This window comes from Oreochromis niloticus, linkage group LG18 (assembly GCF_001858045.2).
Source record: "Oreochromis niloticus isolate F11D_XX linkage group LG18, O_niloticus_UMD_NMBU, whole genome shotgun sequence".
NCBI lineage: Eukaryota > Metazoa > Chordata > Actinopteri > Cichliformes > Cichlidae > Oreochromis > Oreochromis niloticus.
The window spans coordinates 6,290,157-6,317,630 of NC_031982.2; the positions used below are offsets into that span (position 1 = coordinate 6,290,157).

General features: G+C 40.4%; 1 protein-coding gene across 4 annotated transcripts in view; it reads left to right on the forward strand.

The window, feature by feature from the left end:
• Positions 1-15,586, forward strand: part of slc6a9 (solute carrier family 6 member 9) — a 77,917-nt gene extending 62,331 nt beyond the window's left edge. For all 4 annotated transcript variants that reach the window (XM_013264675.3, XM_019348176.2, XM_025900374.1 and 1 more), the window contains 11 exons: positions 29-160; positions 310-586; positions 2,016-2,148; positions 2,261-2,395; positions 2,516-2,619; positions 3,850-4,087; positions 6,695-6,829; positions 6,920-7,019; positions 8,002-8,102; positions 8,727-8,897; positions 10,306-15,586. In XM_013264675.3, the coding sequence (XP_013120129.1) occupies positions 29-160; positions 310-586; positions 2,016-2,148; positions 2,261-2,395; positions 2,516-2,619; positions 3,850-4,087; positions 6,695-6,829; positions 6,920-7,019; positions 8,002-8,102; positions 8,727-8,897; positions 10,306-10,572 (1,793 nt within the window). In that variant the 3' untranslated portion in view covers positions 10,573-15,586. The remainder of the gene's footprint in view (positions 1-28; positions 161-309; positions 587-2,015; positions 2,149-2,260; positions 2,396-2,515; positions 2,620-3,849; positions 4,088-6,694; positions 6,830-6,919; positions 7,020-8,001; positions 8,103-8,726; positions 8,898-10,305) is intronic.
• Positions 15,587-27,474: the final 11,888 nt, after the last annotated feature.

A 27,474-nucleotide genomic window follows, 5' to 3' on the forward strand; every position in this document is an offset into this window, starting at 1 on the left:
TGACTTCCTTGTTAACTTTCTCCTCCAGGTGCCTTCATGCTGCCGTACTTCATCATGCTTGTGTTCTGTGGCATTCCACTCTTCTTCCTCGAGCTCTCCTTTGGTCAGTTTGCCAGCTTGGGCTGTTTGGGGGTTTGGAAGATCAGCCCCATGTTTAAAGGTATGCGTGTGTATGTCTTTGTGTGAATATTGATTTTATTGTTTATATGAAAATTTGATTAGGCAGCAGTAGTTACATCCACTTCACATTTCAGTTTCTAATGTACTCTACCTGGTTATCTTTTTCTCTCCATCCTGTCCAACCTTCAGGCGTGGGCTACGGCATGATGGTGGTGTCCACCTACATTGGGATATACTACAATGTGGTTATTTGCATTGCCTTCTACTACTTTTTCTTGTCCATGACAAACCTGCTTCCATGGACTTACTGCAACAACCCCTGGAACACGCCAGACTGCAGCGGTGTCGTTAGCAGCGGACACCAGTTCAACGCTAGCCTGGCAAATGCTACCAGTAGCCTGGTAGCTGGGGTGTCTGAGGTAGTGAACCGGACCAAGAGGACCAGCCCAAGCGAGGAATACTGGAAGTAAGAACAGGAAGTATATGATGCACTTAGGCTGACACCAAAAATGCAGTTAAACCAAAAGTTTCTCTCTGCGAAGTAGTACTATATATAAAATAAATCAGGAATGCTTGCTCATGCAATGATTGAGTTTTGTAATGCACTTTGTTTTGCCGACTTATACCAGTAACCTCTTTGGACTTGGTTGTGTAGGCCTATCATTCTTAACAGAGGTCGAAATTGACTCGGACCTATCAGATAAGCTTGCCTCAAAGAGGCCTCATGTTTGCAGAAAGTATTCAAATATTTGGACTAGATCTGACTGGACTGGCAGAAGTTTCTGTACAGTGTTGGGTCTGCATCATCTCAGCTGACATGCAGGGTGTTTACTATACTCCTGCGCACTCTGTTGTCCAGCACAGCCACGAAAATCTGCATAAAGTAGGAGATCTTTAAGCGGATATCCAGGTACATCTACTGTTAAGTTCAGTTATTTAAAAGTGAGAGTGGTGTATATGCATCAATTATCAGGGATGTGACAATGCTAGAAATTTGATGGTTTGCATTGTAGAGTGTGCATAAACCATAAGGTGAGTCGCTGGCTTCTGGAAATTGCATTTTGTCTGAACTTTAGCGTTTTGACTCTTACGATGTTAGAGCCATACCGTACTTCACAGCAGGCACCCTATAGTGACTGACCTGACACTCCAGGCACTACAGATTTTGGCACTTCCGCGTTGGCTTCAGTTTTCACCCTCGCATTTTGTTGCACAGGGAGCAAAAGTGTAAGAGAAATATCACGATTCTCATTACTAAAGCTGAGGCAGACCTGTCCTGCACCTGCCACTGCCATTCCACATATTGTTATTGTACAGGATCTCCAGTGCTTGCAGAAATCTCCAATAACATTGGTACTTTCAGTAGCATAGCACTGTCAACTTCTTTGGAATTTTATCATCATTTTTGTGCCAGTGTAGCAGTTCCTGTGGCATTCGCATCACTTAACATCCATAATTAGTAGCATTAATATAGACCATCAAAGTGGAAGTCAGAGTGTTATGATCTGCTGCCTCTTATTCAAATGTGTTGCAGAAGGAGCAGCCCTGTGCAACTGCACTCTCTGATGCTTTTCTTAGCATTTTAATGACAGAGGGTACATATGATTATGTAATGTGGGGCTGCTCAGCTTGTCGGTACAGACTACCTGTTCATTACTAATTAAAATAACACATAGACTATTTCAGATTGATGGATGTGTTTGATCACAAGATACAAGGTTTTTGTGGCTCTGCTTAAAGTTTTCTATTATCTATGTGCTGAAGACTGTTGATAGAGTGCAAAGCTGGGCCTTTTTTCTCTTTCAGAGTTTTCTTCTCTTGCACAACTTTAGTCAGATGTGTAAATGTAAAGTATTTAAAGCACCTGAAACCTTCTCTGTCTGTCTGTCTATCAGACACTATGTGTTGAACATCTCTGATGATATTGGGAACTTTGGAGAGGTCCGTCTCCCTATCCTGGGATGCCTGGCTGTATCCTGGTCTGTCGTCTTCCTCTGTCTCATCAGGGGCGTTAAATCATCTGGAAAGGTGAGCCTAGAGCGCACACACATGCACACACGCACCCTGGCTTGACGGCATTTTAAGGCGCTTGTGTATAGGATGATTTTAACAGCTTGTGTGATTATCTGTGTGTGTTCAGGTGGTGTACTTCACAGCCACATTCCCCTATGTCGTTCTGACTATCCTCTTCATCCGTGGCATCACCCTGGATGGAGCCATCAATGGCATCAAGTACTACCTGACTCCACAGTGGCAGAAAGTCCTTGATGCAAAGGTATGCACTTCCATTAGCAGGTAGATGAATGAGATGCGCTTGATATGGAAATGTTTCTGAACTGGGTTTTTCCCCCCATCATTGTACTGCCTCTGACGGTTTATGGGTTTGTTTGTGTAGGTGTGGGGAGATGCTGCCTCACAGATCTTCTACTCCTTGGGTTGTGCCTGGGGTGGTCTCATTACCATGGCTTCATATAACAAGTTCCACAACAACTGTTTCAGGTTGGTAAAGACGATGAGTAAACTCATTATAAGCTATGCTTTAAAGGAAAAAGAATACACATTCAGGGCCAGGCGATGATGAGTTACTAAGCAAGAAATTAGGAGGAAAAGACTTTGCTTTGTCTAAAGGGAGTAAAATCCAACTGCCAGCACCTTAAAAGCACACCTATAAAAACATTAACACAGTATAGGTTTGGTTTTGTTATTGTGGTGAGTGCTGTGCTGAGTGTAACTCGCTCTGGAAAAAAAGCCTGACCTTATTTGAGTTTATGCATCAGATGAGCTAATGAGTGAGAGCAAGAGTTAAGGAGCAACTATGAGCAGTGGGGTAAAATAGTCATTCGCAAAAAGAGAAGCTGAGGTAAGTGGGCACAGAGATAAACGCTCTTTTGGACTCGTGTTAGGAGGCTGGTTGCCATGTGCTTGAACACCAGGGGAGCGTGCAAGAAGCCAAAGTGAAGGTGAAGATGGAGGAAAAAGGACAGAGAAGGAGATAAGGAGGGAAAAAGATGTCATTTACTCTCCTGAGCTTGTCCACACATGCTGATGGAGTGAGGGTGTCGGGGGAGGGCGCTAAGGAGAGAAGCTAAAGATATAATGTGTTCCTCTGCCAGAAGCTTGAAGTTGTGCTATCAGTGCACACAGCTGCACGGCAACTTAATCAGCTTGTGTTCTGCAGCTCCATCCCTGGTGGAGATGCTTTTTGCACTCCTGTAACACCACCAGTTGGTGTGCATGCAGAAGTGCAGATAGAGTGGGACCGAGCAGAATCCGTATGTGTGGGGAAACGGACTGGCATCAAAGTGATCAAAGACATCCTCTGTGGTAACCCTAAACAGGAAATGTGAGAAAAGAAAGCAGTGTGGAAACACAGTATTCCCTTGTTTAGATCTGAACACGGTCAAAGTCCGAGTCTGTGTCGGAGGGAGAGAAGATGAAAAGGTGTTTCCCGGGCAACAGTCAGATGTCAAAAAAAGAGCAGAAAAACAGCACTAGTGTAAACAGAGTAAATGAGCTTTACAACACTATCTTGACTCACACATCGTGCCTATTAAGACTAATGAAGCCATCTTCTATATTAATTCACAGTTTTATTAAACGTTGACATTTCAGCAGACTGTTGAGTAGATCGAGATCAGCTGATCCCGTTTGTTTTCTCTTAACCATTTAAAATGTGTTCGGTATGTATTCATATAATTGGTTTTGTTCTTTGTTCCTTTCAACATACAGAGACAGCATCATCATCAGTATAACCAACTGTGCCACCAGCGTTTATGCTGGCTTTGTCATTTTCTCCATCCTGGGCTTCATGGCACACCACCTCAACGTCCCCGTGTCAGAGGTGGCTGACCACGGCCCGGGGCTGGCCTTTGTGGCCTACCCAGAAGCCCTCACTCTGCTTCCAATCTCGCCGCTGTGGTCGCTGCTTTTCTTCTTCATGCTCATCCTTCTGGGACTGGGAACTCAGGTGAGAGCAAGAAACTGCAGCGTCACACACCGCTCGAAGATTTCATTATGAACTGTGTGAAATTCATTTCTTAATTAAGCTTAGTAGTCAGTATAAGTAATTAATATGCATTGACCTTGTGGATATAATAAATTAAACATCACACTAAATGTGTATGGAGACAGACATATAGATAGGTGACTGTATATGTGCAGTCATTAGTATAGATTGTTTTATCTTTTCAGCTGGAGCGGTCTACCAAATTCCAGTTTACCTTCAAACAACAAAACAATGTGCAAATGCTGTCTTTAATCCTTGTTTGTTGCATGCTGAGTGAACCTACATGCTGATACTGTAAACAGACCAAATGAACTCACTGGAATGAGAACTGACTGGAATTGTTTGCATGGGGAACTCAGGATTAGATCTGATCTGGATCTGCTGATGTGTAATGCTAAAAATCTTACAAGTCATTTACAGTCAACAGTAAGTCTGCCTGTGTGCCACATGTTTTTCATCGCTGACTCAGGGAGACTATAGGTGCTGTTTGTAGGTATAACTTAGATGTGATGTTTGAAGTAGTATGCTATATTTTTGAATTGATTGTGGACCCATAGCTACAAAATGATATTCCTCCTAAAACGAGATGGTGAACATTATGTCCCACTAAATAATAGTGTTTGAATTTAATAGACGTAACCTCTCATAACCCTGATTCCAAGTTTGGACTTGCTAAACTGCTAAATATTTCAAATAAAGGAGTGGCATGCTCTGTGGTCTTCTGCTGCTGACCATTTGCATCTCATTGAAATGATAAATTTAGGTGAAACTGGGAAATTTGTATCTGCAAAGATGTATTTGGTGCCAGCCAAACAAAACTATCGAGTGGAAAGAAACTGAAATGGAGTGTTTCAGAAGTAAAGATGGGCGTTCACCCTCCTTAACATTTCTCAATCTAAAGTTAATCAGTGACCATGGCATCAGTGCTATTAATGCTAAAGGATATATTCAGGTTTGGAGCAACATATGCTGCTATCCAGGGGACATCTGTGGCAGGGAAGGGCTTGTTTATTTCATCAAGATAACATGCACACCACATATTACAGTGCAGATCTGAACTGTTAAGCTGCTGAAATCTTATATTAAGCAATACACTCAACAGCCGCTTTGTTAGGTACACCAACTGCTCGTTAACACAATTGTTTAATCAGCCAATCACATGGCACCATTTAGGCACAAGCACATGGTCAAGACAACTTGCTGACATTCAAACCAAGCATTCGAATACAAAAGAAAGGCCATTTAAATTACTTTAAATGTGGCAGAGCTGTTAGCCAGATAGGCTGGTTTGAGTATTACAGAAACTGGAGATCTGCTAGGATTTTCCAGCACAAGCATCTCTGCAAAGGATGGTCCATAAAAAAGAAAATATCCAGTAAGCAGCAGCTTTCTGGGTAAAAATCCCTTGTTTGATGTCAGAGGAGATTGGGCAGATTCAACCTGATAGAAAGGCAACAGTAACTAAAATAACTACTCATAACAATCATGGTATGCAGAATAGCATCTCTAAATAGCCAACACATTGAAGCAGATGAGCTCCAGCACATTGGCCAACACAGAATTGGAAAAATGGTCTGAGTCTCATTCAGTCGGTAGTGTCACAATTTGGTATAAACAAGATGAAGGCACGGATCCATCCTGACAGTGTTTCAGGCTGCTGGTGGTGCAGTAATGGTATGGGGGATATCTTCTACACACACTTTGGACATTTGGTACCAACTGAGCATTGTTTAAATGCAACAGCCTACAGTAGTATCATTGCTAACAATGTCCATCCCTTTATAGCCACAGTGGTCCCATCAATGTGGCTGTAGTCAGCTTACAGTTAGTTTCTTAAACATGACATTGAGTCCACTTCACCTCCACTGAGTATTTCCTTGTTGAATCTGTGCCATGAAAAATGTAGTTGGTTGTGAAGGGAAAAGGGGGTCAAACCTGATACTTACCAGATTAAAGGTCTGCGTAATAATGTGGCCACTGGGTGTAGAACAGGAAAACATTTAGCTGTAGAAATTGCCCCCTCAGTTTCCAAAAACATTTGAGTGTTAACAAAAGATAATGCAACACATGCTGGTAAACATGCTTTGTGTGTGTGTTTATGTGTGTATGTGTTTATGTGTGTGTGTGTGTGTGTGTGTGTGTGTGTGTGTGTACTTGACTTTTTCAGAATCAGGGTTGTAGTACTATTCTAACCTTTTAGCCAGTATGAATAAAAGGTGTTTTATTCTCAGACATTTATTAGAGTTTCTGCGTATTTTTGGTAAAATATGTAGACATTATGCTACAGAGGTGGATTTTTACTTCCATATAGTGAATATTTACAGATCAAATTCACAGTACAGTGGATATATATGTGGCTGCTCTTAAGGAATGCTGTAATAAACCAATTGTATTTAATTAAAAATACATTTAAATACACAGGACAATGAAAGTGAGGAATTTTTATCCTCACAATCACTCAACAATGGATAATCCCTTTGGTCAAGATTCCTTTTGGTCTGTCGTTATGTAAGCAGAAATTTGATCAAGAATTCATCTCCTGTCAAATCTTTTTCCCTGTTTGTGTAGTTCTGTCTGCTGGAGACCTTAGTGACGGCCATCGTCGATGAAATTGGTACAGACTGGATCATCAAGAACAAGACCGTAGTCACGCTGTCAGTGGCCATAGCTGGTTTTCTACTGGGAGTGCCGCTAACAACACAGGTACAAACATGTGGCGAGCACATCCTTAAACACAATCACTCTCTCACTGGGCTGAAGTTTTTGACTCATTCTTTGTGTGTGTGTGCGCAGGCAGGAATCTATTGGCTTTTACTGATGGACAACTATGCTGCCAGTTTCTCTTTGGTCATCATCTCATGCATCATGTGCATCTGCATCATGTATATTTACGGTAAGGAGGGAAAAAGAGAGAACATGGTGCACTTTCTAAGTGTGGTAGTTCAATTTTTACAAATATTGTGCTCACATTAAGTGAGCACAAACTGAAACACACCGAAATAAGTGTTCAAGCTGATCTCAGATATACAACCAACAGTGGGGTGTCATTCAGAATATGAACAGGAGAGATAATGATACCACAGTGGACCAAACCCACAATGAAACCTGGTACTAGGTCTTGTGCATTTTGCCTACCTTTTGGACACCTGCACTGATTAATAATAATAATAATAATAATGGACTGCATTTATAGAGCGCTTTTCGAGGCCCTCAAAGCGCTTTACAATTCCACTATTCATTCACTCTCACATTCACACACTGGTGGAGGCAAGCTACAGTTGTAGCCACAGCTGCCCTGGGGCAGACTGACAGAAGCGAGGCTGCCATATCGCGCCATCGGCCCCTCTGGCCAAGTAGGCAGCAGGTGAAGTGTCTTGCCCAAGGACACAACAACCAAGACAGACAGAGCAGGGGATCGAACCGGCAACCTTCCGGTTACAAGATGAGCTTCCCAACCCCCTGAACCATGGTCACCCTGATTCAACTCAACACTGGCCACGGGTCACTCCATCCAAGCATCACTCCATCCTTTATAGATGGCTTTGGTCTCCATCTTTGTGTAGAAGGGGGTCATGGTTCAGTATGAGCCGAAATACACCAAAGGGCTTTGAAAGAACTCCTTAAACAACTAATTCAACAGTTACCTGACCTCTACCCAAATGACTCACCATTTATAGACAGTATCAAAGACGGACGTGGTCACTGTGATGTCATCCAGTGGTTTTGGACTCCATAGTTTGAAGCGCTAAGTTAACAGACCTAATAAAAACTAGAATACCACTTACCACAGCAAGTCATATTAGTCACATAATCCAGTACAAGTAATCAAAGTTGATGATGATGATGATGAATGTTGGGTTTTTGTTCCTTTGCAGGCCACAGGAACTACTTCAAAGATGTAGAGATGATGCTGGGCTTCCCTCCTCCTCTCTTCTTCAAAGTCTGCTGGAGATTCATCTCGCCTGTGATTATCTCTGTAAGCGAACACACACAAGCACACTGATCTAAGACCAGACGTAGTGACGAAATAGCTTGCCAATATTTTGCAGAGTCTGCGGGATGTTGAGTGGAAGGTTCTCAACTTCCCCGTGCTGCTGACGCATTGTTATGGACCCGACCTACATTTGAGCTGCCATCAGTGCTAATCTTTTTGGCTTTGTTTCCAGTTAAAACCTCCAAAAGCAAAGCTTTCTGACTGGGAAATGGACACATGCAGCTGATATCAATGGTATTTCCCAAGCAGGCGTTTTAGTCCACTAAGCTGCTGGGCTAACCAAGAAATTCATTGTTGTGGATTACTGGTCAGATTTCAGGCATTTTTCTCTCTCTTTCATTTCTTTGCACAGAGTGCTGCCCTGCCCTCCAGGGCCACTGTTAGCACTGTTGGCTAAACTCACTGCCTTTGGCTGCAGTCAGGGTTTATTTAATCATCTGCAACTTTTAAATAACGATGTCAATGGTGATTTCACCTGCACTGGCTTAATTTCCTCTTTATATTTTCATGTTTTTACCCACCCATGTGACATATATCTTTACTATTGTGTTATACATGCATTTTGCATACATTGAGGCTCTTTCTATTCTCTCTTTGTCCCTGCAGTTCATCCTGATCTTCACAGTGATCCAGTACAAACCCATTACTTACAATGACTACGTGTATCCCGGCTGGTCCTTGGCTATTGGCTTTGCCATGGCTCTGTCCTCGGTTGTCTGCATACCCATCTACGCCCTCTACAAGATCTCAAAGTCACCAGGAGCTACCTTTAGAGAGGTACAGCTTCCCCGAAAGTCTCCTCTCCGTTAAGCTGATATAAAAAGCTCTATAGTTAAATACAAAAGGCTAAATTTCCCTCGGACGCATTTAAACAAATTTTCAAAAAGATCAACGTGTTAAAACATTTTTGCAGGCAAGAGCTGCACTGCAAATTAAATCACTTAAAGTTTTAACATCATCTGAGCAACTGAAAAGCTCTCAACTGCATATCAGCTGAAGTATGTTTGTCGAATAATGGAAAGAGCTCTTTCCATAATTCAGTTGCCGGTTTGCATTATGTAAGCTCTAAAAGCAGTCAAACTATTAGTTTAAACAATAAACGATGTTTAAATATCAATCCAAGCGTCTCTGCTTTTGGCAGATGAGTTTGAGGAGGAAAAAATGTGTTGCTGGTGTCAGTTAGTGCTGAGGTCACTTGAACTGCCAGTTGAAATTTTATGATCCTTATTGCCGACAGCTACACTGGGAGTGAAAAGCTGGTTGTCATAGAGACTGGGAAAACAGAGCAAGGCACCATATGTGTTAGGTCTGCGTTTGGGGTAGAAGGCCTAAATGCAGACATTGCAGCAAACAGGCAGGCAACAATGAACAAAACTGAAAACACAAGAAGATATGACGAGATATAAACAGAAAGATATGACCTCACAGTGAATTGCAATACATGGCTAGCTTCCTTCTCGCTCTTTCTCCTTCTCTCTCTGCATGTCTGAGTCTGGCTCGCTTCCTGTTAAAAGGAAGTTCTTCCTCCCCACTATCGTCAAGCACTTTCTCACAGGGGAATTTTTGGTCAACTGATGTTCTCTCTCTAAAACTGCAGCACCTTTACCTTACAATATAAAATGCCTGGAAATTATTATTGTTGTGAACTTGTGCTATGTAAATAACACTGAATTAAGAAACGCAAGGGAAGTGACATATTTTTTTTTAAAAAGGAACAAGAATAACAAAAAACCCACACACATGAAAATGAGCAGGCTATAACAGTGCACTTTTTTATGCAGTCTCTCCAGGAGGACATTGTAACCACACTGATGCCACATGTTTGGTTTTATAAGGACCACAAGTGCTGCAGAACTGTTAATAACAAATGGGAGAAAGTCTAGAAAGTACAATGTGTGTCAGCACAAAGCTGCCCGGCTGTTGGAATGCTGCAATTTCTGACAATTAGACAGGCCATAAATCTTGTTTAAGAGATGTGAATGTGCAATGGCAGCTGCTAAATTATCAGATGAACTAAAAAGCATGGAGAGAAAATGAAAGTTAAGTGGAGTTTAGTCACAGTGGTTATGTGTGGGAGCTACTGAAGAAAGGAAAGCAGCTAAAGCGTCACTTAATGAAAACCTAATTTGACTTCATAAGTCTTGATGTTTCTGCTCTAAAAGGCTCGTCTGTCTTTCTCTCTCAGAGGTTGAAGGCAGCGTGCCGAGCGCATCCAAAGTGGGGCCCTGCCCTGCAGGAGCACCGGACAGGCCGCTACGCCCCTATGGCCTCCGAAGACACTGTGGAGGCCCGTCCCTTGAAGGAGAGGGATGAGCTGAAGGAAGAACAAAAGGAGAAGGAGAAGGAGGAGGGAAAGGAGAAGGAGAAGGAGAGGAAGGATGAGATTAGCCTCACCATCCAGGGAAGCAACGGCTCCACCAACACACACAACAACCCCAACCCCAGCGCATAGACAGCACTCCGCTCTATCGGCATCAGGGGGCAAAAGCCTCACACCTTTCCCTTTTCCTCCCTTCTCCTTCATCCTCAACCCCACTTTCCCACAGTCGTCTGTGGGGGAGATCCCATTCACTGGAGACCTTTACATATTGTAAGGGCTTATTATATCTATCCTAACCTCTTCTATCTATCTGTGTGTTGTCTCTACATAAGTGCAGAAAAACAAAATGAAAGGAAGAAAAAAAGAAAAATTGGCTCATCACCCAAAAGATTTGTGCGTATGGCATCGTGTGCGTGAGTGAGTGAGTTGTTAATTTGTTCCACATAATTTAATAATATTTGGGGGGTTTTCCTTTCATTTTCTTTTTTGTAAAACTTGTATACGTCATCTTCATATGCCATTAGAGGTACAGTAGATTGTGAAGCTGCATGGTTATGTTTTTGTGCATGCAGCAGCATAGAGACACACACTGTTCTCCTTTATACCATTAGCTGGTTCTGTTTGGGATGGGCGACTTTGTAGCGGCAGCTGGAGACTTGTTGTGGTGCTGTAACATGGAGGAGAAGGGTAAAATGTGCCTGTACGGGCCATTTACAGTCTGACAAAGATGGTAAAAGGCTCTGTTGTTTAGCCAGATAAAAAAAAAGAGGCGAATATTCTCATTCACACTCATACAATCTGTATATTTTACAGCACACAGTGACCTCAACCGTAGTTGATCTCAGCTTAAGACTAAGCCTGTTGTTTTTTTTATGCTGCTTCTTCTTATAAAGGAAAAAAAAAATCGAAAGAGCACAAATATTTAACAAACACCCAAGATGATAACTGACACTTAGGGCTTATTTTCTCTGGAAATTTCCTCCACTGGTAACTTTTTTTCCTCCTACTAAAGCTGCTTAAACCTTAAGCAGAGAAACATCAGTGAACTGTACTGTAACTCTGCATTCGCACACATGTGCACACACAAACACACATACAATCATTGTTTTTAACAGAAGAGGTCCCAGTGCCCAATTCTCAGGATCGAAGCGAAGGTGAACTTTGTGGTTCCTCGCTAGTGGAAACCTTGCTTCGACTGAGTTGGCCTGTTCTAGATTTTAGGGACTTTCCTTGCTGTCCAAAAACGCATACACATACACGCAAACCAGGTCAATGCAACTCCGTATATATAAGTATATAAATATATATATATATAGAAGTGCCATCTCTTATTAAGTCTTCCAGAAATTCTGTTTGAGTGAAGCTCATCATGAGATGTGATCCGTGAAGGAGAATCCAGGCTAGGAAGTATAAAAAGTGTGCCGTAGTCTGTGTGTCCTATGGGTCGTAGCAATCTGCCCCATTCAGGCATGTTACCAAAAACATTTCCTAAGTTACCTGAGTCCTGCACATGTTTTTGGTAACATATGTTTCTCAGAGACTGACACGTCAGTCACTTACAGTCAGTGGAAACCTTTAATGTATTTACAGACATTTGTTTTTAAAAGCTCTGAGCCAAGCTGTGCTGTAACTGGCAGAGACGGAAAGTAGAGAAGATGCTGCTTCTTTCCAGAAGAAAAACCTTTTCATTGATATAGTTTTACATGTAGCTGCATAGTACTGTTGTCTCGCTAGACGTCTCTTTATTACCTCTCATTCTTGTAAACTTAGTAAATAGTAACGACCGCATATGTTTATTTTGTACAAAAAAAGTGACACTACGGAATCACATTTAACCGTGTTTACCATTCCTCATCTGTTACTTGACTTACTGTGGTTATGTCGGAGGGTGACACGCAGTAGGGAGTGGACTCTTTAGCATGCAGGGTCAGGCTTCCCCGGAGACCGGAAGGCCTCCAGTAGACTGCTGTGGAAGTGTGGTGTCAGAGATTTATATGGTGGTGTGAAGGAAGAACAGGGCGAGAGTTTTCTATTCACTCCTCCTTAGATGTTGTGAAATGCTTTTAGCTCAAAAGGCAAAGTTGTGTCTCCAATTCCAGGTTCTTACAGTTTGTCAGATTATCCAGACTGGTTAAATGAGGGCTGTGATGTGCAGGCAGTGAACATGTTAGTATAATAAAGCAAACTGTCTATTATATGCCCCATATTTATTTGTAGAAACCATATTCACTTTTTTGCTCAGAGTTAGAGTAGAATATCGATGTCAATCTCATAGCTACAGTTGGCTTACATTAGCATAACAACTGGACTACAGCTAGCTGGCTGGTGTCTCAGTCATTAACAGGCAACTTATTTCATTTTCGGTTAAAAACAAAAAGTAATATTAAGAAGAAATATAGCAAATTCATTTTTAATTAGTGGCCATTTGAAGAGCAGGAATGTGAATTTTTCTACACAGTCACAGTTGCCTAAGCTAACGCTGTAAGCTTAGCTAACACAAGCTGTAGTGTATTCATTCTTTACCTTTCAGTCAGAACTTAAAATAAACACACTCCCAAAAATGGTAATTGATTCAGTACATACCTGTATCAGATGTATTTAAGCACAATCTCAATGTAAACTGGCACATATTCTTGTGACTCTAGGAAAAGCGCAGGGGTAGCAATGATGGCTGCATACTGCTTTATTGGAGGGCCTTCTTTTGACGGTGCCAGGGCACTTTCACAGCTTACTTTGACTCTTAATGGAACTGAGCCATCATTAATTGCATCTGTGACCAATAAAATGTCAAGAAAAAAGTTCAGGTCCCCACAGTTGTTTCTTCAGAAGCAGAAAGTGGTTTTTAATATATCAGCGCAGTTGCTCCGGTAATCCACAAGATGGAGCACAAGATTGGGGGTGGAAAAGTTGGCTGAAGAGGCTAAATATCCTGACAGAAACATGGAAAGAGCCCAATAAGCACAGTGAGCATTCCAAGATGAGCACACATTTCTACTGATCGTATTTAACGACCTTTTGCACAGGAAGGAAAAGCTGATAGGAAGCTGTTCCTGTAGATGGAGAACTGTAGCTTTAGTTGGTTAGCGGACTGTTTGGACCCTCTGGTTCTGATGTGTTCCTGAACTATCAGGCCACATGTGGTGGATTTTTTTGTTTTGTTTTTTGGCAGGGAGATGGTAGAGTGATTAGTGTTTATTTCTAATTAAATTACTCCAAAACCAGGTGCTCTGTGAAACAATATATTATCACCATCTGCTAACCTAGCTTAACCTACCACGTTGGATACGTTAGGAAGTCTGCTTTATTGGTAAGGTCGTGCTTGCTGAAAAAGATGATGAAGAACTTGATTATTCTCAGTGTATGTCGGGACAGCTTGTAGCTCAGACCACGTCCTGTCTGTGATTGCCTGCCTCGTTGTGTTCATGTTGTAATAAGTGAAGATTAGCCAGCCTGCTGCAATGCTATCTCTCTATATATTTCAACCCTGGCCACCTCTGCTGGCCCCCGCATCTCCTCCTCACATTGTACAGTAATGTAAAGAAAAACATATATAATCAGACTGTGCGTGTTTTACTTTGCTTTTATTTCTGGGGTGGGTGTTCATTTTCTTTTCTTTCTTTTTGGGGGGTTGGGTCTTGAGGGGCAGATATCGACTGAGGTTTTTTTTGTTCTTGTGTTTGTTGTTGTTGTTGTTTTCAGTTTTTATTTGTTTTTTGTTTTTTTTTGTTGTTTTCCCCCCTGATTTGTAGTGTAATGTAGAAAATGTCGAGTGTACTGTGTATTCTGTGTGTAGTGGATTAGCTCTAACTGCTGAGCCTGCATGTAGAGCAGGCGTAGTGTCAGTATTGATGTCCATGTACCTCTAATCTAGTCCTACTCTGCTAATCATATACAGTCTATCTTTTGTAGTAAAAGAAGGACAAGTACATATTTTATCCTCTGATTTTAACCGTTGTTTATCCACGTTCAATGACGCAACTTTTTGTTGGTTTTTGACACTGTATCCACAGAGAAATTCCGACGAAGCCAGCTGGTATTAACAAAAGCATTGCCAAACAAAAAGCTTTGCATTGAAACTTGAACTACAAAAGAGTGGTTAGTTTGTACTGTGTGCTCTGGTGTAGACAGTGGCAGCCACTATATGACAATGCTTTTTTTGTTGTTTTTTGTATGTGTGTGTTTAACAGTATTACATTGACTTTCATCTGTGCAGTGCCAACAGTCATACATCACTGTTTACTTTTAATATCCTGTGGCCCTCAGTGTGAACAGTTTGCCTTTTTTTCTGTGTAGTCCTTAAAAACAAAAAAAAATTAACGACATCAAAACACCAAAATTACTCAGCAACCACGAGGGAATCGGCATCAGGAATACAGTTTTTATTCTTGCGTGTAATCTTGTTTTGTGTGGAAATGTAGGCAAATTACGTGCCATATGTTTCAGAAATGGGTCCATCTATTGTTTGATTTTGATTTAACTATGATTTCTTGATAACTGCATGAATAGAAAGATGAAACTTGACTACTTACCATCGCTTTCCACTGCTGGCAGCTGTGCAGAAAGTCACTGATGTTGATGAAGAACATTAGCTAGGCAAAGGTTTACAGGACAACTGCTCCACTGTAGTGAAAAAACAAAACATTTGCGCATTTTGCATTGCTTTCTCTGTGAATTACAAAACATTACCTCTTGTATTTCTTACTACTGGTCATAAAAGCATAATGTCATGTCACAGCACTTTAAAGAGATCATGAGTGTTTATATAAGCAACACAATGTATAAATATATAATTACAATAATAACTCAAACTTCCATTTAAAAAAAAATTAGCAAAACAAGAAAAGTAAATCATGTCTGTTCAGTGATCTGGCTGAAGGACACTGCTTTGTTGTTGCTATGCCAATGTGAATTGTTTCATGGGTGGAGTGGAGGGGAAAAAGCACAAGTAAAAAGAAAAAATGAAAAGAAAAGAGAGCACAGTTCTTCTGGTACCTTCTATCATATCTGTCTGTGTATCTAACCATGTCTGTTCTTCGTGTTCTTCAACCTTTAGGGCCAAAATTCATTGAAATGTCTTAGTCCTGTCAGCTGTGTATCGTAAGCTATTGAATTACAAAATGATAAATAAAATCTATTTTAAAGATCACTGCTCGGTGTTGTCTTTTCAAGTTTTGTTGATTTTAATGCACGTACAGAAATGATGGTTTTACTACAGAATAGAATACTTTATATGTATGGAAATGACTTGAGCTACAAAAAAACAAATCACAGTACAGAGGCTACAAGATTGAAATGTTCACATCTTTGCGAGTAGGGATGGGAATTGATAAGAATTTAGCAATTCAGATTCCATTACTGATATCACTTATCGATTCAAGACCTTATCAATTCCCTTATCGATTCTCATTGGCTCCACTTTGAGAGTCACCAGCATATCAAAGACATTCTTACAAATGAATTACATGTTTGAGCATGTTGGAGGTATTTCCCCTCTTTGTTGTGATCAACATTGGGGTTATTACTCAAAACAGTTGCTACATGTTATACAGAACGCTCTTCTTAAAAGTAACGCGGTACGTTATTTAATTACACCCAGGAGAAAAACATTCATTATACTACTTTTGTTACTTTCATGTTACTCTGTAAAATTATCTGAAACACACTGTCTCATAATTACCAATTAACAGTTTGATCTTTCCCTTAGTATTTAGGGTATGAACACAAAGCCGACAACGCAAACTTTAAAGCGATCGTCACACTGACTCTACTGCAGAAACATGAACAGGTATAAACAAGCTGCAGCCTTACTGCTCATCCGCTTCACTGCAAATGACGGCTCACTTTATCACTGTGCTGGGCTTGGGTTTAGCAATCACTCAGCTCTAACATCGCTATGGGTTCTTGGCTAGCTTAGCGTTAGCATGCTGTCTTTGCAGATGCTTGTGAAGAGCCGAAGTTATGTTAACAATTTAATCTAGATTTTTCTGTTCTGGAGCAGTCTCCACTTAATCCTTCGCAGTCTCATCCTTTTGTGCAATGTGGACTAAAGTTAAAGTTGACAGCATGCAGTGTAAAATGCACCTTTACTCAGTTTGATACAGTATTACCTATATTAGGACTAATGTTAGTTTTACATCTTCCTGTACAGCTGACAATTAGTTTGGACACACTGTTTCTGCTCATCCTGTTGCATCATATTTTGAAGATGTACAGATGGCCGACCAACTTTTCTTTAAGTCTCTGAACACAACAGCAAAACTTAAATCTTCCTTCTATTACCCTTGAACTTGTCGCAGTATATGACTAGCCTTCCCTGAGCCTGGTTCTGCTGGAGGTTTCTTCCTGTTAAAAGGGTTTTTTCCCCACTGTCACCAAGTGATTGCTCATAGAGGATCATTTGATTGCTGAATTATTGTAGGGTCTTACCTTACAATATAAAGGGCTTTGAGGCAACTGTTGTGATTTGGTGCTATACATGTAAAATTGAATTGAATAGAGCCTTCATGTTTAAAATTACAGTGTAAAGCTACTAAATCAACACTTCGAATCAACTTGAGATATCATGTTTGCTTTATTTTTCATGAAATAGTAAAAGGTCACAGACCTAACCTGGTCATGAAACTACTCGTCACTAAACTTTAACTTTCAGCCTCTGAACATGGGCTAGAAAAGAATTGCTGCAATTCACTAAACACTTGATACCTTTTTTGTTCAAAAACCCATTTAATTTAAACTGAAAGTCTGCAATAACTGTTTGATTTAAAATCCACTTTGGAGGTGTACTGAGTCAAAACTGCAAAACAATGTTACAATTTTAAGTACGCCCTCATGCGAGAACAGAGGACTTGTATCAGTATTGAAAACTTTCATCACAGGAAATAAGTGGTTGCTCTGTAATGATTTGAGTGGGATCAAACCAATCTGCTCCTCACTCTATGGGTCAAATACAATGCCTAGAATTAAACATGGTGACTTAAGAAAGTCTTGGGAAATAAAGGGACTTTAACGGGAAAGGGTATTAAACTGTCATTTCCACTGTTAAGCAAAATTTTCAAAGTCTTGCTAACCTCTTAACATTTAATTCTTTAACACGGCTAAGCTTGGATCCATTTTCTTCACGCTTTTTAAATAGTGCATGTACAGTGATTCAACATATATGCACCCATGCCAGTGAAGCTGCACAGGTGATCACTTACTCCACTGTATGTCCTGGATGCTGGATGTAATGATCACACTACCCATGTGGAGTCAGAAGAGGGCAGTATGGCTGTAAATATAAAAGAAAATCATCAACATGTAGGCAAAGCTTCACCCTTCTAAGTCAGCACTGCTGTGAAGAGTGCCTACAAGCAAAAGATGAGCAAGAACAAAAATACCCATTTTGATTCATGGGGGGGAAAGATTGAAGCTTCTACTTCTCTTTTATCTGGATATGGATATTTTAATATCTTAGCTGAGTCCTAAAATGAAGCCATGCGTGGTGTTGTAATGTTCATCGACACCTACAATACAAAAGAGATGCCATCTTTAGAGCCTTCTGTCTTATTTATCTTTACTGGTACAATAGCTCCAAAAACCACCCTTGATATATAACCTGAATCTCTAAGTTCTCATTTGTTTCACTGGCATAAAAATATCTCATCATTGAGCTAAGGAAACTCATAAACGCAGTACAGTGGGTAACTGATTAATGGTTCAGGGATTGTAAGGTTTCAGAATTAGCCTGAGGAAATAAAGATTTCTTCAGTATTAAAGGAATTACATTATAGTCATCAGTTTAAAAAAAAAAAAGACTCTGTTAATAGCTCATTTGTAATATTTCTAGATTCTGTTTCCCCATTTTTGCTAAAATTTGTGCCTTTTCATCCAAATGAAGGCTTGTAGTGTGAATTCTTTCAAAATGTTTTTTTTATATTTATGCTCATATTCATTGCATTATATCAGATACATCCACCGCTTCTGTCCTCTCAAGTTAAGTGATGATTGATAGATAACAGCCTTAACCTTTCCAAGACCTTTGTAACACATCAAGATATCATAAATATCAAATCTTTTTTGTACCCATCAGACGAGATTCTGAGATAAGTATCCCAGTAGTCACCATAGGTGCAGTATGTAACCTCTACAGCACGTTCTCTTCATTTGTGAGGCATCTTGTCGCAGACCAAAAGCATTAACCCGACTGTGCTAAGAGACCAAAATCCAAAGGAATCATCGATTGAGACTGATGACTGCCGGACCCCGCAGCAATCTGGGCTAAAGTGGCTGAAATGTCACGTAGGATAGATGAATGGACACATCAGATTCATCATCCTTAAAATGTTCAGTGAGGTCCTTCATCAAGTGTAATCAGAAAAGGGCAGTGAGAGTGTGACTGTAAGACCCAACAGACTCCTTTACAGGCACAGCAACTACAGCCAAGCTATTTTATCACTGGGTCATAACATCCATCATGGGTACCACCAGGCTACAGGATTAAGCTACATAATGAACACAGCTAGATGTCAGTGGCTTGTTAGCCGCTAACACACACACACACACACACACACACACAAAGCTTGTTATTCTCTTTGCTGGTGAACTATCAGGTCTGCTTATAAGTTACAGAATCCCATCAGTTACAGCAGTTTTGTTAGGAAACTACATGATGCAATGAAGTGCCTCATAGCTGCTGAATTCTAAGTACCTTTCTGGACAGTAACAGACAGAGGACAAGTGTGGAGGCGTAACTGCTGATTGTTATCCACGAATACTTACCATATTCTACCGAGAACAGCAGTGGAGTGTTGCAGCCTTTGTGTTGAGGGGTGGCTGAAGGACATTTCCCAGACTGAAGTTTTCATTTTTGACAGAAAGTAATTTTGCTGCTTGTGGGTCTATTGTTGCTTGTTGTTTGAAAGGTGACTTTAGTTCTGGGAATCCATCTTAGGAGAAAAGAAAAACAGCCTTCATTCAGGGTCACAGGCAAGCAAGCTATTGGTCCTTCACCTTTGTCAGGTGTAATATATGACATACCCACTGCTGTGACACCTTTACTTTATAATACTGCGGGCCACATGAGTAAGTTCAACCTTAAGTGTTAACCTACAGTACATTTTGTATAATGGATCCATTCTTTAAATCATTTGTCAAACAAAAGCATGCAACTTTTTTCTCCTTTTTAAAAAAAGAAATCTTTTATGAGCCTTTTTTATTTCAAAAACCTTGGCTAACCTTGGCTAATTAGCATAGTTATATATTCTGTTGATTAGCAGCAGTTACTGACCTCAGAATAAGTTCCACAAATAGGACATATGGGAGGAACATAGAAAGCTTACTTATACCAGTAGAGCTGATGTTTTACAGCTTGATGTAGAAACTTAAAAAGCACTGAATGCTGAAGCATTGAATGCTAGCATGAAGTTAGCATGAAGCTCAAACCACATTTCGGCCCAATTTTGTAACTTTTGTTGGTTACAAAAGTTCAGGGGTCTAGAATCAAACATGCCAGAGTGGGACACGACTCTTTATGTACAAAAAAGTGGCTATGACAAAAAGCTAGGTGGAAATGAATATGGAAATACCATTTTCCCCTCCTGGGCTTAAGCCTAGCTATCGTGAAACATGTACGTCTCTGGACTGGGAGAGAAACCCAGAGAACATGCAAACTCCACGCAACTAGATTGTGGATTTGAACCCAGTAGTCTGTTGCTGTGAGGTAAGAGTGCTAACTGCCGCATCACTGTGTTACCTAGTATGGGAATGCTGTGGAGAAAGTGGTGGACAAGAAGACATTACTGATGGAGAGAGCAACAGGCTACAAGGAAAAAGCGAAAAACAATCTGAATCTTTATTTTCATTCCTGTAAGGGATTCTATATATTCTCCAGTTGTAAATGTGAGTAAGTCTTACAGACAACTGCAACAAAAACATGTTATTACTGCAATGAAAATGTGATGCGAAGGTATCAAATAACCATTACAACAGATGGAAAAGTTTTTAATTATTTACACCTATACCTGTTACACCTAATACTAATTTTGACAGGCCCATTTATTATTTTTTGGACCAAAAAGTCCAGCTGCCTTCATTTCGAGCCCTTAAGAATATTATGACCTAAATTACTGTGGACCGACACAGAAGTCAGTGACTATGACATCAGTGATTTGTGGCTCAAGGATAAACACTGTAGATGGTGTTGGTGATTCTAATACATAATTATATTTATGAATACAAGAATGTTACTTTTATTGAGCTGTTCATGAAACAAGTCCCTGTTAAATAGCTGATCTGTCATTTGATTTTAAGTCATAATTTATTACATGGCAATATCTTTCCTAAATTAATTACATGATATTTAAAGCCTTGAACTTTTTGAACTCTCACAAGCTAAAATGAAAATAAACCTACCCTCAGATAAATCTAGTTTTAGAATAAATAAAATATTAGAAAAAAATAACATTAAATGTACTGGCCAGCATGACATCAATCTCTACCTTGTGAAATCCATATTTGAATCCCCAACGTTGACTTTCTGGCTACCTCCATCTCGGTGTTTAGAAACCACATGTGAGAAGTAAGGGGGTAGATCTGACTGGGAAACCAAGGGCACTCCGCACTCTTAGGGCAGGGACTTGTTGTATACAATCTGAAATCTTTTTAACAACCAGAGGAGTCGCCCCCTGATGGTTGTTAAAAAGAATACAAGTTTAATACACTCCGGCTTTGGCTCTGAAGGCGTGCAGGATATTTCGATCTCAAAAACTTTGTTGTTCTCTTGTTATTTTTTACAAATGACCACACGTCCATTTTCATAAGCTTGGTAGTTGTGGCTAGTAAACATGTCAACCTGATGACTGCACTTGATCATTACGTTTGCCTCTTTTTAATTAGCTGATTTGTATTTATAATTGGTAAAAACTACTGATTTAATTGACATAGCATTTACTCTAACTGATTCATTCAGTAATGCAGTGTAGCCTTCTTCAATCTGTCTGTGTCGCTGACAGATTTGAACACTGTCTGAGCATTTTACAGAATTTGCTATGTTGGCTGAGCTGAATGTTCAGCTGCAAACCTGTCAGTCTCCCAGTAATTGCTTTGCCACTCTGTATTTCTTTTCGGATTACCAAAAGATAGTAGAACATGTCAGCTGTTAAATTGAAGGAAAACAGTCTCTGTAGTAAGCTAACAACACAGACTTTATTAAATTAACATAGTGTTGTCTTTGCCAAGGTTTTCACAATATGTCCATCTCAGGAAAAGTTAATTCCTGTTTCCTGAAGGGTGACTCAGCATATCTCTTATGAATTAAAGAACAGCGAGTGTTTTTGTCAGTGCTGATGCAAATATTTATAGAGCATGTGGGGAAATGTGTTTTCTTGGCACTGCATTAGCTTTTAAATCCCACAGGTGCCAAGTCAGTTATAATACCAAACCTCTGATGCCAGAATAGAGCGAAAATGATTCTTCCTAGGGTTTTTTTTCTTGCCGATATGACATATTATTTTATACAAAAAGAACATTTAAACCACTTAACATCTTGATATCTTCTGAATAATGTTGCATGTGGGAATAAGTATTCATGTTGTACAAAAACCCTGCACTGCAATGGTCTGGTGGATGTTACCTCCCAACTTTTTGGGGGTCAATACCCACTATTAAAGTAATTAACTTATTTGCCAGGCCGAAGTTTGAGAAAGCCTTGACAGTGCTTAAGTTAACTGCATTAAGATTTAGGTTGACGGGGGAAAAAAAGGTGTAGGCCACATGTGGAAACTGAGAACTTGCTCCGACTTCCCAGGTCAGTCGTTCTCTTTCCCTTTGCCGGGTGTTAGGCTGTCATGCCCACATTGACTGATTCGGATCAGTGGGTCCTGCGAATTATTCTGGACTGCAGAAGGTTGGAGAAACGGACCGTTCATCACCTTAATGGAAGAGTATTGATTGTGGTGCAGAAGCACGACCTGTCTGCAATAGTAATGGACTTCCTGAAATCACAAATGAAAAGGCATCGGGGGATATCGAGGAAGATGGGAGACACTGCTCCTATGATTGTTAGCACCTTGTTATCTGTTTGGATGTGTACGTGCCAGGCAGCACCATTTCTTCTAATAATGTGCTCACATAGATAAACCTATTAAGGAATCAGTTCTCCATAACATGAAAAATTTAAATCTACCAGACTGGAAGCGAACCCTATCTTGTAGTGCTGACAAGATAATCACCTTTTTAAACTCAATAGGTTGCCTTTAGCCTTCAATTGGAGTCAGTCTTCTGTTAGTGCAATAATCATTTGTTGATTTTTTCTGGTTTTGGCCATTGGCCCGTGAGCGTATTTCGTCATTAGGTGCTGACTTCTAGCTGGCCTTGAATAAAGCTCCTTAGAGCTCCAGAGTCATGGTTTCTAATTCACAAATGGAAAATTTGGAACCTAATCCAGACTCAGTGCTGGTAGACATGTGCTCTGTAATAACCAAATGGTGAGAAAGCTGAGGTTGGGTACCCCAAAACCTCGTGGATTGCTCAAAACATTGACCTTTACCAAAATCTTAGCCAAGTTTGTTCTAGCTTCTTAAACTTAATCATCCACTGGATGCACTTTAGATGGCCTAGCTGTCAAGGCAAGAACACACTCCTTGGTGGACACCGAAAAGGAGAAGTTCTTCTTATTGCACTGCTAGCCCTTGGAGTCTAACAAAAACTTGGAGGTCAGGGGGTCCATCCCTACAAAGTCTTATTTACAGCCTCTGATGATGACATTTAATGTTAACTGCCCCTTGGGGATAAATAAAGTCTTTCTGATTCTGATGATGACATTTGTTTAAAGTCTTACAATCCAAAACTGCCTTCTAGTTTTTTGTTCAGCACAGATTTTTTCTAGAATCAACTTTGAGGATCAGTATCATAGTTTCAGGAATGAAACTGCACCAATTCAATGTCTGTGACATAGAGTAATGAATGTTTCTGCTAATTTACTGGAAAAAGCTATAAAAATCGCACACTAGGCAAACGTTCAAGGCTCATATCACCATATGGGTTAGAGGGTTGGTCAAAACAAGTTATAGCATATGAAATGTCTCCTTTGACGATGTTGAAACTCGATTTTGTTGCCCTAAACCTAGTTGTTTTTTTTTATTTAAATAGGTTTAAGTCTTTAATCTGCAAGCTTGTACAATCCACCACTGTTTACTTGATGTGTAGCCCATGCTCTCTGATGTATCTGCTTGAAGCACTCCTTTTCTCCACCGGTCAGTGTAATCCCTTTATTCTGTAACGTCACGTGTCAAAATCACTGACAGCTGTCAAGGTGTGAGGGCCAAGGCATAGGATGATGGACTGCACACTCGTCCACAATGTGCATGTATGTTTGTGTTGTGGCGTTCCGACTGCAGAGCCTAATATCATAAGACTCTCTTGGCCTCCATTCGGTCGCATTTGACAATTCCCTAAGTGATTAGTGGAACAAATATCTGCCTCTTGTATTACAGCTGTTGTTTTGCCGGCCATTTGTAAAGCTCTTGTGTCTTGCATGTTTTTCACTGGGAGATCATCTCATTACACAGCAGAGTGTGTGTGTGTGTGTGTGTGTGTGTGTGTGCGCGCGCGCAGGTCTGCCTTAAATCGCTGTTATCCCGACATCTGTTCTATGCATGTTACTGATTCTAACCTTTGTAGACCACACCACAAACAAAAAGGCGATTTCCTCACCTGGATATTTTCTTCCCCGCATTTATATGGAAATTGCGCTCATTTATAATGCTCCGTAAAATATGTAAATGGAAATTATACTGCCCCACTGGTAATTTGGTTTCGTCTGTATCACTCCATCTCCATCTGCCTGTCGGACTGTGAGTCGATTCGTCAGACTTTATCTTTGCCAGCCATTTTGAAAATTGCTCAAACCTGTCAATTTTAGTAAGAAAAAGATGAATGATTCAGTCACAATTATCTTTCTTGCAGTGACAAAGAGCTTGTGTCTTTCTCTGTGCCAGTTTGCATGTCTTAATTTAAGCCTCCTCCGCATGCTGTGAGGGAAAAGGAAAAACAATTTTTCATTTTTCTACTTGAATTTTCTCGACTACAGAGGAAGCGAAAAGCTACAAAGGCACGTCATTGCAAGATCAGAGGTGGGAAAACCTCTGTAGCGGGGTTGTATCCACCGCGCTCCTTTGATATAGAGGTGTTTTCATTTACAAGGCAAGTTGAGAAAAGAGAACATTCCTAATTACAGTCAATCCCTGTGGGAGTAGCTGCAAAGGGATGAAGGGTTTTTATTCAACCACACACACACACAGACATGCCCACATACCTGGAGACAGTCCAGAGAACCTCAGTCTTCTAAGGCTGGACTGAGAGCAGCACTAATGGAAGTGTGACTAGTTCAAGTGCACTTAGACAGTTGAGCAGTGTAGTGAGTGGGTGTAGTGGAGTGATTTCCCTGCAGATCTGGGGATTCATGCTGGCAACTATGACATAAGCCAGATTGTCTCACATTAAGCTGTTTAATAAGGCGCTTTTGGTTTTTATGGCTGGAAAACACAACTTGTTGGGGAAGTTTATGGAGCAATTAATGTGCAAATAAAATGTGTATGGGACTTTGCCTGCATACAAATAGTTAGCGGGTTGTAATTTAGCATTTGTTGCTTCTCCTGTGAGCCAAAAAAAAAAGAGATGAGTTAAGAGCAGCAGCGAAGATGGTGAAAGGATCTCTGTGCTCTTACAGACATTTGAGTATGATGTTAATTATCCAGATGTGGGTCGAAATAGGCTCATGCTGGCCCAGAGGGGGAAGGAGGAGATCATTAAAATCCAAGCCCAAACACACACTGCGGCGCGCTCAGCATCACAAACACACGCAATTAGGCACTAGCTAATATACCTGCTTAGGCATGGGAACCTTTTCACATATGGCTATGCATCAGTGCACATTTAAGTATGTGCGTATGCATGTGTGCTCGAACACGCACGCACAAGCTGTCAATCAAGCAACGCTAAATATGGGTCAGCACGGATTTAACTACCGTGTGATTAGCGTGTGATCAAGTCAACATCAAAGACACACAGGCGCATGCCTGTGTGTCTGTGATTCACAACCAGGTTTGGAAACTACAGCTTACACCAGGTGGATTTGAGCAGTGGCAGTGGGTTTTATGGTAACATTTCAGTACAGCATAAATACTTAAAAAAAATAACAATAATAAAAAATACACCAATCACATTGTGCCCTAACATCTAAAGGCATGCCACCTGTTGTAACTGAGAGTGTGAAACTAGCTAGCAAGTAAAGAGAACGATGTAAACTGTTAGCTAGCTGCTATATAACTGCTAGCTTAAAATTATATAAAAAGATTTTGGGAAAAAAAATGTACAAAGCCTAACTAAGAGAATTACAATAACAACGGAGTGTCTAAGATAGTTTATCTAACAGTAATCACAAAAATAGCTAAAACGGTTAGCATGACTAAAACTGCTAGCTTAATAGCTCCGTAGGTAATAAGTTGAGCTAAAACAGCTAAAAGCAGGCTTATCTAGCTTTTAACCATTAAACAGTTGGAATAACTAGAATTACTAGTGATGTAAAATACCACTGATTTCCTTTCCGATCCAATACCAAGTAAAATTCAGGGCGGTATCGACAATACTGATCCGATACTTTGTGCAAAAACTTAATGTTTTATTGTATTTCAAATTATAGCTTCATAATGACTACAGGACGTCAGACTACTTGTTCTTATTGTTTAATAATACAGAATTATCATATAGAAATAAAAAACCTGAAGTTGTGAGCTATTTGAACACGCTGCCCGCCTGCAGCACTAAAGGACTCCGCGAGAGACGTCTGTCTCGCCCTAGCAGCACCTGTCCCTCTCCTCTCCTCCTCTTCAGTTCGCCTCAACATAAGCTCGTCATATTCGGTGATATTATTTACTCTGAGGCGTTTGACAAGGTTAGTAGTGTTGCCACAACACCTCACTGTCTTGCCACATGTATCGCAAACCGCGTCTTGGCTGTTTGTGGAGGAAATATACGTCTACACACAACTCTGGTTACGCTCAGCCATTGTTGTGAGTGCGCACGCCAAGGGGCTGCGACACATTCATACACCCGTATTTCGTATGAAAGGCGGAAGAGAAAGTAATTCCTTCCAAATAATATAGTTTCTTTCCACTGTGTTCCTGTTAATGATAAACTACAAATTTACCCCCAAATTACTAAAATATCGATATTTTAATATGAGAATCAATTCTAGAACATAAATAACTGGTATCAGAGGAATCGATATTTCAATATCAATCCGCACATCACTAAAAATTACCACCTCACTGAATGCCCCCACCAGCCAAGTCTGTCCAGAATCCCAACTTACAGTGAAGACTTGAAAAGGACTGGATCAAATGTGCTCAATCCTCGCCCAATAAAGCTGATTCTGACAGAACACCAAGCTGAGGCCGCTGGTGTAGACGGTGCTTGAAACGTGACTGTTGCTGCAAAGATGCTGCAAATCCTAACTACTGGATGACTCACACATATCAGTCTGGCAGGTTCAAGCTATAGGGAGGGCACCCAGTTTTAGTAACATCGATTCAATGGGTTCCTCCTTGTGAAATATAGTTACAACCTCCCCCTGTTTCTTAGTTATGGCTTTGAATAATGACATAATGATATTACAGTGAAGAGACGATCGACCTATTGGGAAAAAAAATGTGATCACATGATTAATTTCATCCTGTTTGACATTTTGTATAATTAGCATATGAAGCTATTTATGGCCAGAAATGAAAAGAAAACCTGAAAGCATAATACCTCCTGCTTTTGCAGGTACGGGAGCATAAAAACAAACGCCAGACAGATTAATTAACAGAAACACTGAGTCAACCATTTAACTGTATTTTATATATCTTATCTGTTCAAGTTGAAGTGTAATGGATGAAAGAGAAAATTAGCTAGAAGAGGTGGATATCGTTAAGTTGAAAGTTATGGATAAAAGTGGACCCAATTTACAATTTGACTGATACTAGTGATTTTCATTAACCTCCAGACATGTCCGTTTGT